Source organism: Cryptosporidium andersoni (assembly GCF_001865355.1).
Source record: "Cryptosporidium andersoni isolate 30847 chromosome Unknown contig_31, whole genome shotgun sequence".
NCBI lineage: Eukaryota > Apicomplexa > Conoidasida > Eucoccidiorida > Cryptosporidiidae > Cryptosporidium > Cryptosporidium andersoni.
In genome coordinates this window covers 27,397-40,887 of record NW_027122823.1, presented here as the reverse complement: position 1 = coordinate 40,887, position 13,491 = coordinate 27,397, and the positions used below count along the sequence as shown (strand labels likewise).

Below are 13,491 nucleotides of genomic sequence, written 5' to 3'. Positions count from 1 at the left end.
CTACTTTTATTTCTATAGAAAATGAGATCTTGTCACATTCATTAATTTGTCTCACAGATTCTTCTATCTTTGTGATATTTAATTTACAGTAAAGTGAATTGTTCCAGTATCCTTTATCTCTGGAACATTCTCTTCTTCAGTAATTCTTTCTTCAATGACTTCCAAATTTCGTCTTGGCTTATTTGAGCAGGAAGTTCTATGAGTCTCTATGGCTGTTATATTTGCTCCCAATATTTTGTACATACTTTCACGTCCTAAAGATTCAGCATGTATAGCTTGACTGCAATCTATACCGAAGCTTATACCATAATTTAGATGACTTGGTATAAGGTTGACCATTTGAGGTGGATCTAGATCAGTGCAAGTCAGTTTATTGCCTTCTAGTTCATTAGTTAAATTACAGCATGACTGTATTGAGTCAAACCTATCCATTATCTTTAACAAAGTAGCACCAATGTAATCTATCATATCTTTCTCTACGCTCATTATATTATTAATACCTTTTGTAGAACTATCTTAATATTTACAAACAAGATTAGAAGAAAAAAGTCAAATGTTCTCTTTGACATGCAGTAATTGTATCCTATACTAGTAGTATGCAAGTTTCCCCAGTACCCGCCTGGTTGTGACTAGACAATTGCGCCGACTTGGGAAGACTTATAAGCTTCTTTAGATACGACAGATAAGTTATAGTTTATAAACAAAGTAATTTACATAAAACTCTACATAGTATATGTATTTTATCCTGCTAGAATTGTTGATCTATAATGGTTGAAATCTTATAGAAATTTCGGGAATTGGAATGTAGATGTTCTAGATATCATTCTTTATGTAATGCACGCTTAGTGATAAGAAATTCAATCCCTAGTATTCAATTTCACGTAATTTCCAGACCTTCCTTTGCAAAGAGTATCCCTACTTCTTTTAGAAATAATACCCAATTTGTGTCTATATTTAGTATATACATCATCTACTGCTTGGTCTTTAGGTAGAGCTTTCATTATATTCAAGGGATTCTGAATAAACAAAGATCCCTGCAGTTTTTTCAGTGCAATATTAACGAATTTCCTATCATTAAATAAAATAAAACCAAAACCTTTCGTCTTCCCAGTGATTTTTGATCTTACTATTCTTACCGCGTCTACACAATTTGTACCGATATTCTGCATTACAAATTGTCTTAGTTCATCCTCAGAACATAAAGATGGTAGATTACCAACAAATATAGTTCTCTTCCGATCGAATATATTAAAATTATCAACTATATAAGCAGGTGATAATCTCATTGTATGACCTGCAAGAGTTGTACCTGTGAACTTCTTGACAAGCTCTGGGACTTTACTACTATCTTTTAACACAATATAGGCATTTTTAGAGTCACCCTTACATGAAAAACCCTCTAATATAGCCCCTAGTTTACGATTATGTGAAAACTTCGGATGTACAGGTAATGACCTGAATCTTATAGACTCTATATCTGCTCTAGTTAGTTCAAGTTTCTTCAAAAGATCCCTCTCAACGACATTTAGCCCAATATTCCCAACAAATACAGTTCTATCTATTTTAGAGTCTTGAATTCTAGATGTCCCTAATGTTCTGTTTTGTTTTGGTATTGAATCACCAAAACCTTTATTTCTTCTACCATTTACTGCAAACATTGCACTATTACTATTACTACACAAAATATCTTCATTGCTCCTCTTAAGATATTGTTGATCTTCATTCTTAACCAAATTTGCCGTTCCACTTTGTGGAGGCCAATGTTTTGAGAGTAGTTCACTAATTAATGGTTGTTCCCTATATACTTCAGAATTAATATTAGAGGAGTGACAAGTCCTAATTATATCAGTTAAAATAAAATCACTTATTTTCATTGGTACTTAGAATTAGATTCTACAAAAACTTTAGACCCTTATTATGAACTATTCTAATAACAGGTATTAGCGCTGCATTGGCATTGACAAATACTACGTGAATGCAACAACAGAGGCGCCTAAAGTTAACTTAGCTTTTAACATGTATAAGAGATAAGGCTAAGAAGTTGAGTTAGAAATATCGCACTATTATGGAAGGACATAAAGATCTTGAGTATAGTATATGCCTATCAAACAGTGAAATATATCATCTTTGTAGTGAATTAGATGCTATCGATGAAAATAATTGGTGGTACCTTAAAAGTGTTAAACATCTTTACAGAGTATACAGATTTATAAAGTTGCACGTTACTGATGAATATTTTGAGATATATATACGGCTTCTAACTAAAAAAATTACAGAACTTGCACTATTTATTAAGAATAAGCAGATGTCAATTCGTAAATTATATATTTACTTCATTATTATGGGAGTGTATTTGCAACTAAGTAGGAATTGGTACAACCTAGATCAACTTGCATGCATGAATATATGTGAGGTAATAATATCAATAGTTAACTTATTTTCAAGATCAGTAAGGAACAAAAGATGTAGGAATTACTTCCAAGATATTGAAGGCAGTACTAAAGATACGAGGGTAAAAAGGACAACTAAAGCATTACTACCAATTTTGTTGAACAAGAATGAACTGAAATTACTCACTGAATATAATTCGGAAAATAGTTTCTTGAAGAATTTGATCCTTGATATATCTACTTTAGCAGTAAAGTGTGTTCCAGAAATCGAATTTATTAATTCATATACAACTAATACCATAAACCAGCTAGACAATGATAGTATAGAGGTAATATATCATTTTACAAGCTCAATATGCTATTATCGATGTTCTGGGTCATTTTTAAGTGATTTATTAGCATTCAAACTTCCTAGAACCTGTTACTTGCTGTTGGGAGGTGTTGATAAAGTGATACATACTTTTACGAATATAATGAAAATTAGAGCTAAAGAACTCTTTTATAAAGATAAATGCAGGTATGAAGAACTAAAGATAGTTAAAATTTTTAATAAATATTCAGAATTACTTATATCAGATATCTTATATGTAACACTTGGAATCTGGACTCAAATATTTAGAGCTTCTGCAAAAGCTAGATCTCAGGAGTGTCAAAATACTATTTCAAGATATTATTTGGATTCACAGTATCTAAGAACAGAACTTCTTTGTGAATTGTCATCAGCTTGTAATAAGATACTTCTTAAAGCTACTGAAACGAAGTATAATCGTAACAATGAAATTCTTCCCAACACAGCCTTTTACATTGAGAAAGCAGTTTTATTGTTTATTAATGAATGCTTCAATACTTCCTCTAGATTAAGTAACTATTTTTCTTGTAGCATAGCTATACACAGAAATCTTCTTCAACTCATTCATACAATTGGGAGAAGCTTGAAAATCTTACTTGAATGTAATAGTGAAGGTGTTAAATACAACCAACATATGAAAGCTCAACAGGAATGCTCACTACTTTTACTAAAATTACATAATTCTATTATGTCGTTTCTTTCACGTATCGGAGACAGGCAATCTAAGTTTCTTCTACTTTACAATTTGAGGAAAGGTATGGAAACCCCTACAGAAGATCACTTAACCGCTGCAAGTAATAGCTCTGACTTCTTATTTGAAAATCAAACTTCGAAGGTCTTAAATAGTTCATTTAGTCAATACTATACATTATTATCAAAAAATATTAAGAAACTTTTACTGGAATATTCTAAAATAGCTGCTATTGAAAATTGTAAGTTGGAACTTGAAGAGCTTCATCAGCCTCAAACTCAGTTATTACTATCTATATACTATTTATCTTGCTCTCTAATTTATTTAATTAGAGTTAATCAAGTAAATAAGCATGAAATTCTCAAACAAAAGTCAGAACATGACAAAATTCTTGAGTTACTAACTATAAATGATATCACATCTATTTTTAATGTCATGGAAGTACTAAGAAGATGCAACTATCCTGAGTACTTCACATCTTTCAGTCTAGAATTAGAACACATATATTGTTACTTTTCAGAACTTTTGCCAGTTTGAAGTTTACTACCCTTTCAAAGTGATTGTTTTAGTACAAGATAAATGTAAATACAGAAGTGTATAAGCTTTAGAAATATTTACTCGGACCACTACTTTTGAAATTCTCTAATATCTTGATATTGTCTATTAAGTCTATGTTATATACAAAAGTAATATACATAATTCGAGACATTGAATATATTGATAAGAGAGTACTCTACTAGTACTATTGAGATTTAAAGTTCCAATCTCTATTTAGCAAAATTTTCCAACTTACGGGAGTACCTAAATATTTTTGGACACTAAGGAATAGTACCATAAGTCCGATTAGTTTGTGTCTGAAACTAAACAAGATATTGGAGATATACACAAAATATATTAAAGTATTATATCTACTAAGTTCGATATCACTAACCTTTATAACTAGGTAATGTGAAGAGATTTTTGTAACCTTGTTAGATGCAATTCAATGATTTATACTTTTTACTCAGTGAATTAATTTTAAGAGCAGAACTACCTAGTAAATATAACAAATTATTCTTAAATACTTAATTATGCCAAATGAAAATTTTGAATGTAGATAGCTTTGTCTTAGAAATACAGTATTTTATTGTATCTTCAAATCTTGTGGTAAGTTTGCCATAAATTAATGAATTATGCCTACTCATTAAAATTTACTTGGTTACCAATTATATCTTGAATGATATAGATAAGTAAAAATACTGAGTACATATTAATTCAGCATATCAGAATATTTAAATTTCTGCACTCAGCTTCTAATTATATTAAAGTTTGTTAACATAAAGTTCAGAAAAAGTTCTATGAAAGTTAAATTCTGCGTTCAAATAATGGAAACATCTAATATTATTAGGCTATATAATGAGATTATTGACATTAAAATTAGAACCAAAGAAATACTAGTAAAAGACACAAATATATTTCTACACTAATAAAATATTCATTTGCAAAATTTTACTTTGATTGAAACTGACCCTTTTATTTCTTTTTATAATAGATTTGTGATTGTAAAAAAAACTCTAGAATATAACTAGTGTGCTTGAAAATTTTACGAGAAACTTTTAAGTTGATTTATAAAGAATGCAATATACATGTTCCACATATTGAAAATACACTTTGATCAAATACAGTTTAATGGGAGTCTCAACAGTATGAAAATATTTGAGATATTCTATTTACTAAGTGTAATAAATAACTATAGATTATATATCAATTATCCATTATATATATTTCTGAAGTATTCTAATTATGATGTTTTAGATCAAAAAGATAGCCATTTTAACTTTATTTGATTTATTCCTCTCTAGTACTTATCTCTAGCTATTTCTTAGATGCTCTAACTGAGATCCATATAAAGAGTTGTCATTAATCCAACTGGTAAATTGGATTATTGAAATTCTTTTATAAACTTAAGGTTCGACTTATTTCAATTGACTCAACTCACCCACTACTCAAAACTTTAAAGGCGCTTTATGAAGTGCAGGAGTTATATATAGTGGTAAACGCTTCCAGTAGTCAAAATTTGATGAATATTTAAAAACCGATAATAAAAAGAATTACATTTAAAAAATTTATAAATAGTTCACAATATTTAGTGATGATAATTGTGAATATTTTTGAGTTATTCATGGATCAAGATACATTAATTTTATTGATCTTAAGTCTTTGAGCAATGTATCGTTTTAATTGGCCCAAATACATCCATATTAAACCACATTTATCTAATATTCAATTTTAATATTCTGTAACAATATTGTAAACTTGATACTCTAAGGGAAATTCGCCACATTTTATATAAATGTTAATAGTTTTCAGGTAGTTTGAATAAACTGAAAAGTTTGATAAGATATTGGATAAATTTTTAAGATACTATGATGATTCTTTGTTATCTCCCAATGTATCTTATATTTACCTTGAATTTTTTGCTAATTAATCTTCATATAGATACAATATGCAAATGAAGTCAGGGTATAAAATTATAAAAACTTTGTAAAGAGAAATATATTAATTTTGGTTTAGTCCACAATTTTTTTAGAAACAATTATATAATTAAATTACTATAAATGAGTAGATTTTTGGTAGCTACTGTAAATACAGAAATTCTTCACTGAATATAAATACTCGAAGTAATTGTAACACATATCGAGATATTTAGAGTAATAATAATGAATATCCAAAGAACATTTCAATGCAAGAATAATATTATATAGAAACTAAATTCCGGTAAATTACTGATGATTCTTCAACCCTATTGGTAGTTACAAAGGATATAACTAACAAGAGTGTAGGGTATAATCCAGATTATTCAAATTCTAGCACATTTATTTCGAAGAAAAAGCTCAATAACACAAAGTGGACACCAATTATTTTCAATACAAAACTCCAAATTTATTTAATACTAAAAAGAACAATACAGAATTTTACGACATAAATACTGAAAATATACAAAGAAGTATACAAAAAACTTGTGGATCCTACCAAGGTAAACATACTTATTATAGTACAAAGATATGTAATCTCGTATATATTTATAAAATTGTAGTTCACTGTATAATTGATTTATTTAACCATATATTTTGGTTTTTAATAAACTCAAATAATTTATTAGATCTACGTGCTAAAGATAAAGATTAAACTTTTACTTATACACTAATGATTTATGACATACCCATTTAGGCACTTTAATACATTTAACCTTTATTATATTCCGATATCTGAGCCTTCTACTAAATTACTGTAGGTGTTGAAGATGTAAAGAAGGATTGAACAAAATTGAAATAATGTCCATTAATAAAGTAATTTTCCTATTATTTAGAATTTAAAGAATACTTCTAGATAATACTAAAATCCAAATGATGGTCTTAAATTATCCAATATAACAAATATAATGGTACATAAAATTATCTCTAAGTAGTCCCTGTTGGATGAAACCAATATAATAGATATATATGTAATGTTTTCAATAACTTAATTTCATATAAATTTAACTTAGATAAATAGATATCATTATGAAGCTAGCATCTGAGATTGACAATCTAAAAAACCTGAAGTTACCAAACGTATAGATCAGACTACAGCTACTAGTTTGAATATGGACAAGATATTTTGGGTCAGACTCTACTGAATTAAACAACTGACTGCTAGTATTGAATATTAGAGTATTATAAGCCATTAACATGTATAATAAGTAGAATATTGGATTTTTTGTTATACAATAATTTTTGGTCTAGACATGGTGAGAAGTCAAATCAGATAGAAAGGATTAATATTTAAAGTAACTCATATGTTACAAATAATAAATTAAAAAAAAAGCTGTACTATTAAGCTCAATTTTTATATGTAGCATTGAGAATTTGCAAACCTTAGTTGGTATTATGTTATTTTATCTACTAGCTTAGAAGCTTGAATGAGATATTATTTGACTATCTATTAAAACACTTATTAGTTTCTTCAGGATAAACTAGAAAAAAATCAATTTTATTTATATTAAATATTAAAAAGTTTATAGAGATTGTTTATTATATAATTAAGGTTTAGATAGAGTTTTAAGGGAAACTTTTGAAATCAAATGAGCTGTTTATTTCTTTTGTAGTTTGTTTTTTTTACTTAACCACGCATATGGTTTTAATAAAAATTACAATTGGCCTTTTTTGATAATTAATGACAAAATACTGTTTTAGCAGATGTAACTGGTAAGTACAAGATTTCAATATATAAAATTGACAACAATACTAAATGTGATATAGATTTATTATATGAACTAAAATTAATAAATGTTTTTATTTTCTATTCACTGAAATGCATAGTTTAGAGGCAAACAAGGGAATAGTGGTAGAAGTAATTACTTCTCATTATACTCGAGGTCCTTTTATAAACTTTAAATTCGACTCAGTGAACCATTTTTATGTAATACATAATGATATATCAACTTGCAAAAGATATTAAAACCCAGAAAATAGTAAAATCTTTTGTCAATAATAAACAAATATAGTTGAAATTCTTCAGTTATACTTACCGAAATTAAATAGCTTGATATTTTTGATATACTACAAAATCATAGAAGTATAAATTCTGGTTGATATGAAAAAGCCCATCATTGTACTTAAAAGAGATGTACCGGCTAAAAAATCATTTTATTTCCTTAAAAATATCATTTCAATAACAACAGTTTCTAAATATTACACCAAAAGTATTATGTTTAAGAATTTAAAATGTTATATTAAATATTAGTAAATATACTTTGAGTATAGAATTACCTATTCAAATTTATAAAGAAGTGAAATAGATAATTTTCACTGGATTCATGACAATACATTGATATCAAGTAGTTAAAGAAGAATTAGACATCATTATTTTATATTGCCAATAAATTCACCTAGCTATAGGAAATTTCAAAGAGGCTCTATCGAATTACTTTTAAAATCTTTAGATAATTGGATTATATATATAATTCGTAATTTCAAGATATCTATTTTTATATTATATAATCAATGGGTTAATATTTGTAATTCTTTACCAATTACCTCCATACTTCTTAATACACTATAAATCATATATTATTATTGTTGTATTGATAATTATTTTATTCATACATTACTTTGTACTTAAAGGACCAATTTACTTACTCTTTTTGAAAAATTAGTTACAATTGTATATTAATAGTATATTAGAGTCTCCAAATATTTATATGAAAATAAAGTATAGTACATTATTTTACCACACTATTATCTATCTTTTTGTTTTTATATAGCAAGGATATTTCTTTTAAAAACGGCTTCATAAATTTATCAGTATCAAAAAAATTTTACTAATGACTTAATATTCTACTAAATTACCTCGTTATAGTACAAAGTGAAATCTGCATATTTAATTTTGAATAGGCTGTATATATATGGGATTAACTCCACCAGTGGTGAGGAATTAAAAAATTATTTATTTAAATATTGGAAAGGTTTAATTCAATAGTTGGATAATACCTTCAAAAATCAAATGTCTCTCCAAATAGATAACAAAGATAATTATAACTCAAAAGGATAAAACTAATAAGTACAACTTAAATGTGTATGATAGATTCAAATAAGCTTACTGTCCTGTCAAGTAACTTTTTCAGTAGCCTATTTTTGCAAAAAGAACTTAGAATTTTTATCAGGTTGTATCCTGAGATGTGATGATAGTCAATCTGTACTAGATCTTAATATTGCAAGGAATCTTGGAGATTCCTTCATAAAAAATCTTATGGGAATTTCTGAAAAGTTTTGTAACTTACTTATACATCTTAAAATTGTAATTAAATGGTGTATATATTTCGTTAAATTGAAGATTAATCAAAATAAAATTTCTAAGATAAGTAAAACTGAATAATCTCCATCAATCTTAGTGAACTTCTCTATCATACGTTAAATAAAAACACTCTTTATGTGTTTTCCACAAACTAAAATCAAAAGTACGCGAATATTTTGAGAAATACCAGGTATTATCAACGATGAATGAATTTTTTAGTAACTTATCTAAGATATCTCTGTACTAATTATAAATATTTTTGATAGAAAAAGATATTGGAGATGAAGTAACACAGTCAATATTCTAATAGTGAGATAAGCTTTAGATATTTGGAGTTAATATAAAGATATTTAGTATATAAAGCAAAAGGTATTTACATAAACACCCAATATTCAGATATCCTATATTAGGGACTGAGTAATAATGTTGCACATGCAATAACGTTAACTACGAATCTAGAAAGTTATTGGATGCTTGAGAATAGGAATATATCGAAATTATTCAATCTTAATCGAAATTTCCTTTACAAAACTATAAATACTATACTAAGTGCCTCATAACACTCAGATAACTACAAGTCCAATTAAAATACATACCCTATCTAAGTTTGGGAGCTAGATAAAATTCTATTTTTCCTTGGTCACTCCTATCATTAAGGGGAAATTGTAATCTCAATGGGACACCTTGAGATATGCTCATCATTACTGTTGTACTTAAGGGTGTAGCCTTTGTAAAATAAGAGAAATACCTTAATGCATATCTATGTGATATTACATTATTGGCATGAATCTGAACTGCCTTTGTTTCATCGGGAGAATCATTTACTGGAAAATTCAAGTCAACTTTCCCATCATCTCCATCAACTGAGAATTTAACACATTTCCCACTTATCTCTATATTTACCTCATCACCTATTGCACTCATATCACGAACTATAGATTGTAGAATATTTGCAGGCATAGTTACATTACACTCATAGTCTTCCTCTGGTATAGAGATATGTTCTTGTTCTATATCCATGAGACGTAGTGTACATTCCTTAAGTGATATTGTATTCATATTGTCTTCGAAGCACAAGGTAATTTTGTTATCGTCATCATCATCATACTTTTTCAGTAACATGCTTGTATCTTTATCACAAAATTTCATAAATTTAGATAATTGTTGCATACTCAAACCCAAGACAACAGGCCTATCGCAACGGTAGTGTTCAAATGCTTCAGGTGATATACACAAACATACCAAAGCAATGTGAGAAGAATCCATTGCTTGTAAATGCAAACCTTCAGAGTCACATTCAATATTTATATCATGACAAAGCTCCTTTAGTGCTTCAGTAATCTTCTTGAATAAAATGGCACTTTGTAATCTAGCTTCGAACATTTTGCAAGTTTATGTTACACGTTTAAGTTGAAATAGTTCTTAGTTCTTAAAATATACGAAGCTAATAGTAAGGTAGCTCCCGCCGTGGGGTGACTAGAGCTTACTATAAGTTTGCAACAAACATTTTCATCTTGAAGTACTTTTTTTTTTATAAGCAACACCTAGCTAATTAAGTTTTTGTTGCATAATATTATTGGCACAGTATAATAGCATAGTGATATAAGACTATTTCAAAGCGTAGGGAACTATCTTTATAAAGTATAGAACAATATTAAATTGTTTCATATATACTTCACAGAACTAAAGCAGTACAAGGCGTGTACTAATAGAAACTAGATCCCAATATATAGTGGTTCTAATCATACCCATATTAGTGGGGAGTTCATGAGGTCATAGGAAGATTCAAACCTATACATTAGCACTTGACATTTACCTTCAGCGATAGTTGGACCAATAAATGTAAATGTCTTTGAAGTTTGTTCCCAGTTGTCTATATCGATGAATAGCAGATTATGAGCCTTTACGCGCTTGTCTTAAAAAACCGGTACAATAAATTTCTGATTCATTAATCACACTCTCCTCAAAAACAAACTATAGATTTAGATTGAGCTTTAATACTTAAAGCTTGATAAGATTGATTTAATAATGTCTGTTTACTATCGTTTTGTTCATGAGCGATTGGATAGCTATCGTTCATTGGAGCTTAATGTCAATTCAATAAAAACTAGCGATTTGAAAGTGCTAGTAGCTGAACATGCAGGTCTAGGAAAAGAGTATACTCGTTTATTTGACTTGCGTGTCTATGATACGGAGGAGAAGGAAGTATATCCTGATGAGAAATTAATACCGGTTTATTCCAGAGTAGTCATACAACGAATTCCATGGCGTGAATTGAAGGAAATTCATCATGAAGCCCAACGTTCAATTAATATTGCAGAAGATCAAGAAGATGAATTAGAGTCGAAGTTGACATTACCGTCAGAATATATATGTAAATTATGCAACTGTCCTCTGATTAATCCTGTCTTGATCAAATGCGCAGGGAGTTGCGGTACTTCTGCCTGCAGAGATTGTGTTCAACGCTACTTAGAGAAGAATAAAAATGTTGCCGTAAAGGCATGTCCAGCTTGTAATCAGAGATTTAGAGGTAGTGTACCTAATAAAAGCCTAGCAAATATTTTAGCAACAATAGATTGGGATCAATTTATTTTCCCTATACGCAATAAATCAGATATAGAGAAAAGTGAACTGAACAGTAATTTAGAAAATAATACCAATCCAAAAAGTGATGATACAAATTCTGTTAAACAACATGAAGTTGTTACTTTATTTAATTCAAAAGATACTGATAAATCCAAAACTGTAGAGATAGAGCCAAATTCCCATACCATGATTACTCAAAGTACTGATATCAAACACAATCTTACACATATTAATGCAACAGCTGAAGTAGACGCAACCTATATTGAAGATTCTGTGCAAAATATTGCACTTAGTGATAATCCAGATTTTAGAAGTGCAGAAAGTATTCTAATTGGTATTTCTAGTATGCAAGATCAAGTTTTGGAATCAACAATAAAAAGTGGGCTTATAAAATCTCATGGTATTAAAACACAGAGTATTATTCCTCAGTCCCATAATCGAATGGGTATTTCAAGTACAATTAGTCATGCTATTCATCAACAGTATATAGATACATGGGGCACTTCTGGTACAAGCTTTCCATATGGTACTGATCCTAATGGTGCTTATGTACCGACTTATACAAACACATTTCCTCATACATTTCCTTATGGAATTCCTCATGTTATGACTCAATCTGCATATCCATATCCTACTCATACAACACACTATCAATCACCAAGTGAGATCATATTTCCAGTTTGTAATCCTTATCTTACGGAAAAACAGAAAATACAAATATCAATGTCATTTCCATTACTATCAAAAGAAACATTTTTGTTAATTCGGCAGGCTCAGCAACGTATTAAGGAAATATGGAATTTATTACCTAAACCTATTCGGTGTTCTTTACTTAAAGAATCCGACAGCACTGGGGGTTTATCAGATAAAAAGATAAAACTACAAAGGAAGCGTAAAGATTACACTACTAAAAATTCTACACTCAAGAAGAGATTTACCTTAGATTGTTAGGAAGAAAGAAGTATCTTTGTTAGTTATATATATATAATTATTTACAATAGTTTCGAGGACTCTGTGATTGTTTATATATATCTCTCACTGTTGCAAGTGGAACCAAATTTCTAGCTAACTTACTTCTATTACCAATTGGGCCTATATCTTGGTATGGAAGTGGTTGTACTGATTCCTCTTCTCGCCAGCTAAAATTAAGAGAATCCTCTCTTTCTTTATAGCTCTCTAAATTTGCTGTATTGTCTAGTTTTGCCGAAATTACAGTACTTAGTGTATTGGTTTCATTATTTCCAGTTCTACAATCCAATACCGAGGCTTTGTGCTGCACAACTCTACAATATAGGGGATTGGTTAATTCTCTATCAAGTACCTTTCTATTTGGTGGATTTTCCTCCATTAATACATATCCTCCTGCCGGACCTAACCATACCATCTTGTGTTTTATTGATAAATTTTCTTCTTTTCCATTGTAGGAGCAATCTTTGCAAACAGAATTAGTTGTACTAGGTGTCTCACTACTTTCCTTGGCAGTAATTGGAGAAGTAATCTTCTCAGTTTCAATACCAGAAGTTGGAGCTATGTAGTTTTCGAAATTCATGGAAAAATATAATATTTAAATCACAAATTCTAAAATGAACATAAACTATTCTAAATTCAAAAGACAGCCTGACGGTCTATATATAAGGGAAATTTTGTGAACTTTCTACAGA

At 29.0% G+C, this 13,491-nt stretch overlaps 6 protein-coding genes across 6 annotated transcripts; 2 read left to right on the top strand and 4 right to left on the bottom strand.

Annotated features, from left to right (window-relative positions):
* Nucleotides 1–78: 78 nt before the first annotated feature.
* On the bottom strand, nucleotides 79–486 carry cand_008890 (uncharacterized protein; the record flags this gene model as incomplete). The annotated part of the gene is made up of 1 exon (XM_067211129.1): nucleotides 79–486. One exon carries the CDS (start codon nucleotides 484–486, stop codon nucleotides 79–81), a length of 408 nt encoding a protein of 135 aa, XP_067069244.1.
* Nucleotides 487–857: 371 nt separating this feature from the next.
* cand_008880 (RNA recognition family protein) lies at nucleotides 858–1,874 on the bottom strand (the record flags this gene model as incomplete). The annotated part of the gene is made up of 1 exon (XM_067211128.1): nucleotides 858–1,874. The coding sequence occupies one exon, from the start codon at nucleotides 1,872–1,874 to the stop codon at nucleotides 858–860; it is 1,017 nt and encodes a 338-aa protein (XP_067069243.1).
* Nucleotides 1,875–2,065: 191 nt separating this feature from the next.
* On the top strand, nucleotides 2,066–3,967 carry cand_008870 (uncharacterized protein; the record flags this gene model as incomplete). The annotated part of the gene is made up of 1 exon (XM_067211127.1): nucleotides 2,066–3,967. One exon carries the CDS (start codon nucleotides 2,066–2,068, stop codon nucleotides 3,965–3,967), a length of 1,902 nt encoding a protein of 633 aa, XP_067069242.1.
* A 5,874-nt stretch (nucleotides 3,968–9,841) lies between these two features.
* On the bottom strand, nucleotides 9,842–10,627 carry cand_008860 (proliferating cell nuclear antigen PCNA; the record flags this gene model as incomplete). Its single annotated transcript, XM_067211126.1, has 1 exon — nucleotides 9,842–10,627. One exon carries the CDS (start codon nucleotides 10,625–10,627, stop codon nucleotides 9,842–9,844), a length of 786 nt encoding a protein of 261 aa, XP_067069241.1.
* Nucleotides 10,628–11,272: 645 nt separating this feature from the next.
* Nucleotides 11,273–12,781, top strand: cand_008850 (zinc C3HC4 type domain-containing protein; the record flags this gene model as incomplete). Its single annotated transcript, XM_067211125.1, has 1 exon — nucleotides 11,273–12,781. The coding sequence occupies one exon, from the start codon at nucleotides 11,273–11,275 to the stop codon at nucleotides 12,779–12,781; it is 1,509 nt and encodes a 502-aa protein (XP_067069240.1).
* Nucleotides 12,782–12,818: 37 nt separating this feature from the next.
* On the bottom strand, nucleotides 12,819–13,379 carry cand_008840 (uncharacterized protein; the record flags this gene model as incomplete). The annotated part of the gene is made up of 1 exon (XM_067211124.1): nucleotides 12,819–13,379. The coding sequence occupies one exon, from the start codon at nucleotides 13,377–13,379 to the stop codon at nucleotides 12,819–12,821; it is 561 nt and encodes a 186-aa protein (XP_067069239.1).
* Between the last annotated feature and the right edge of the window lie 112 nt (nucleotides 13,380–13,491).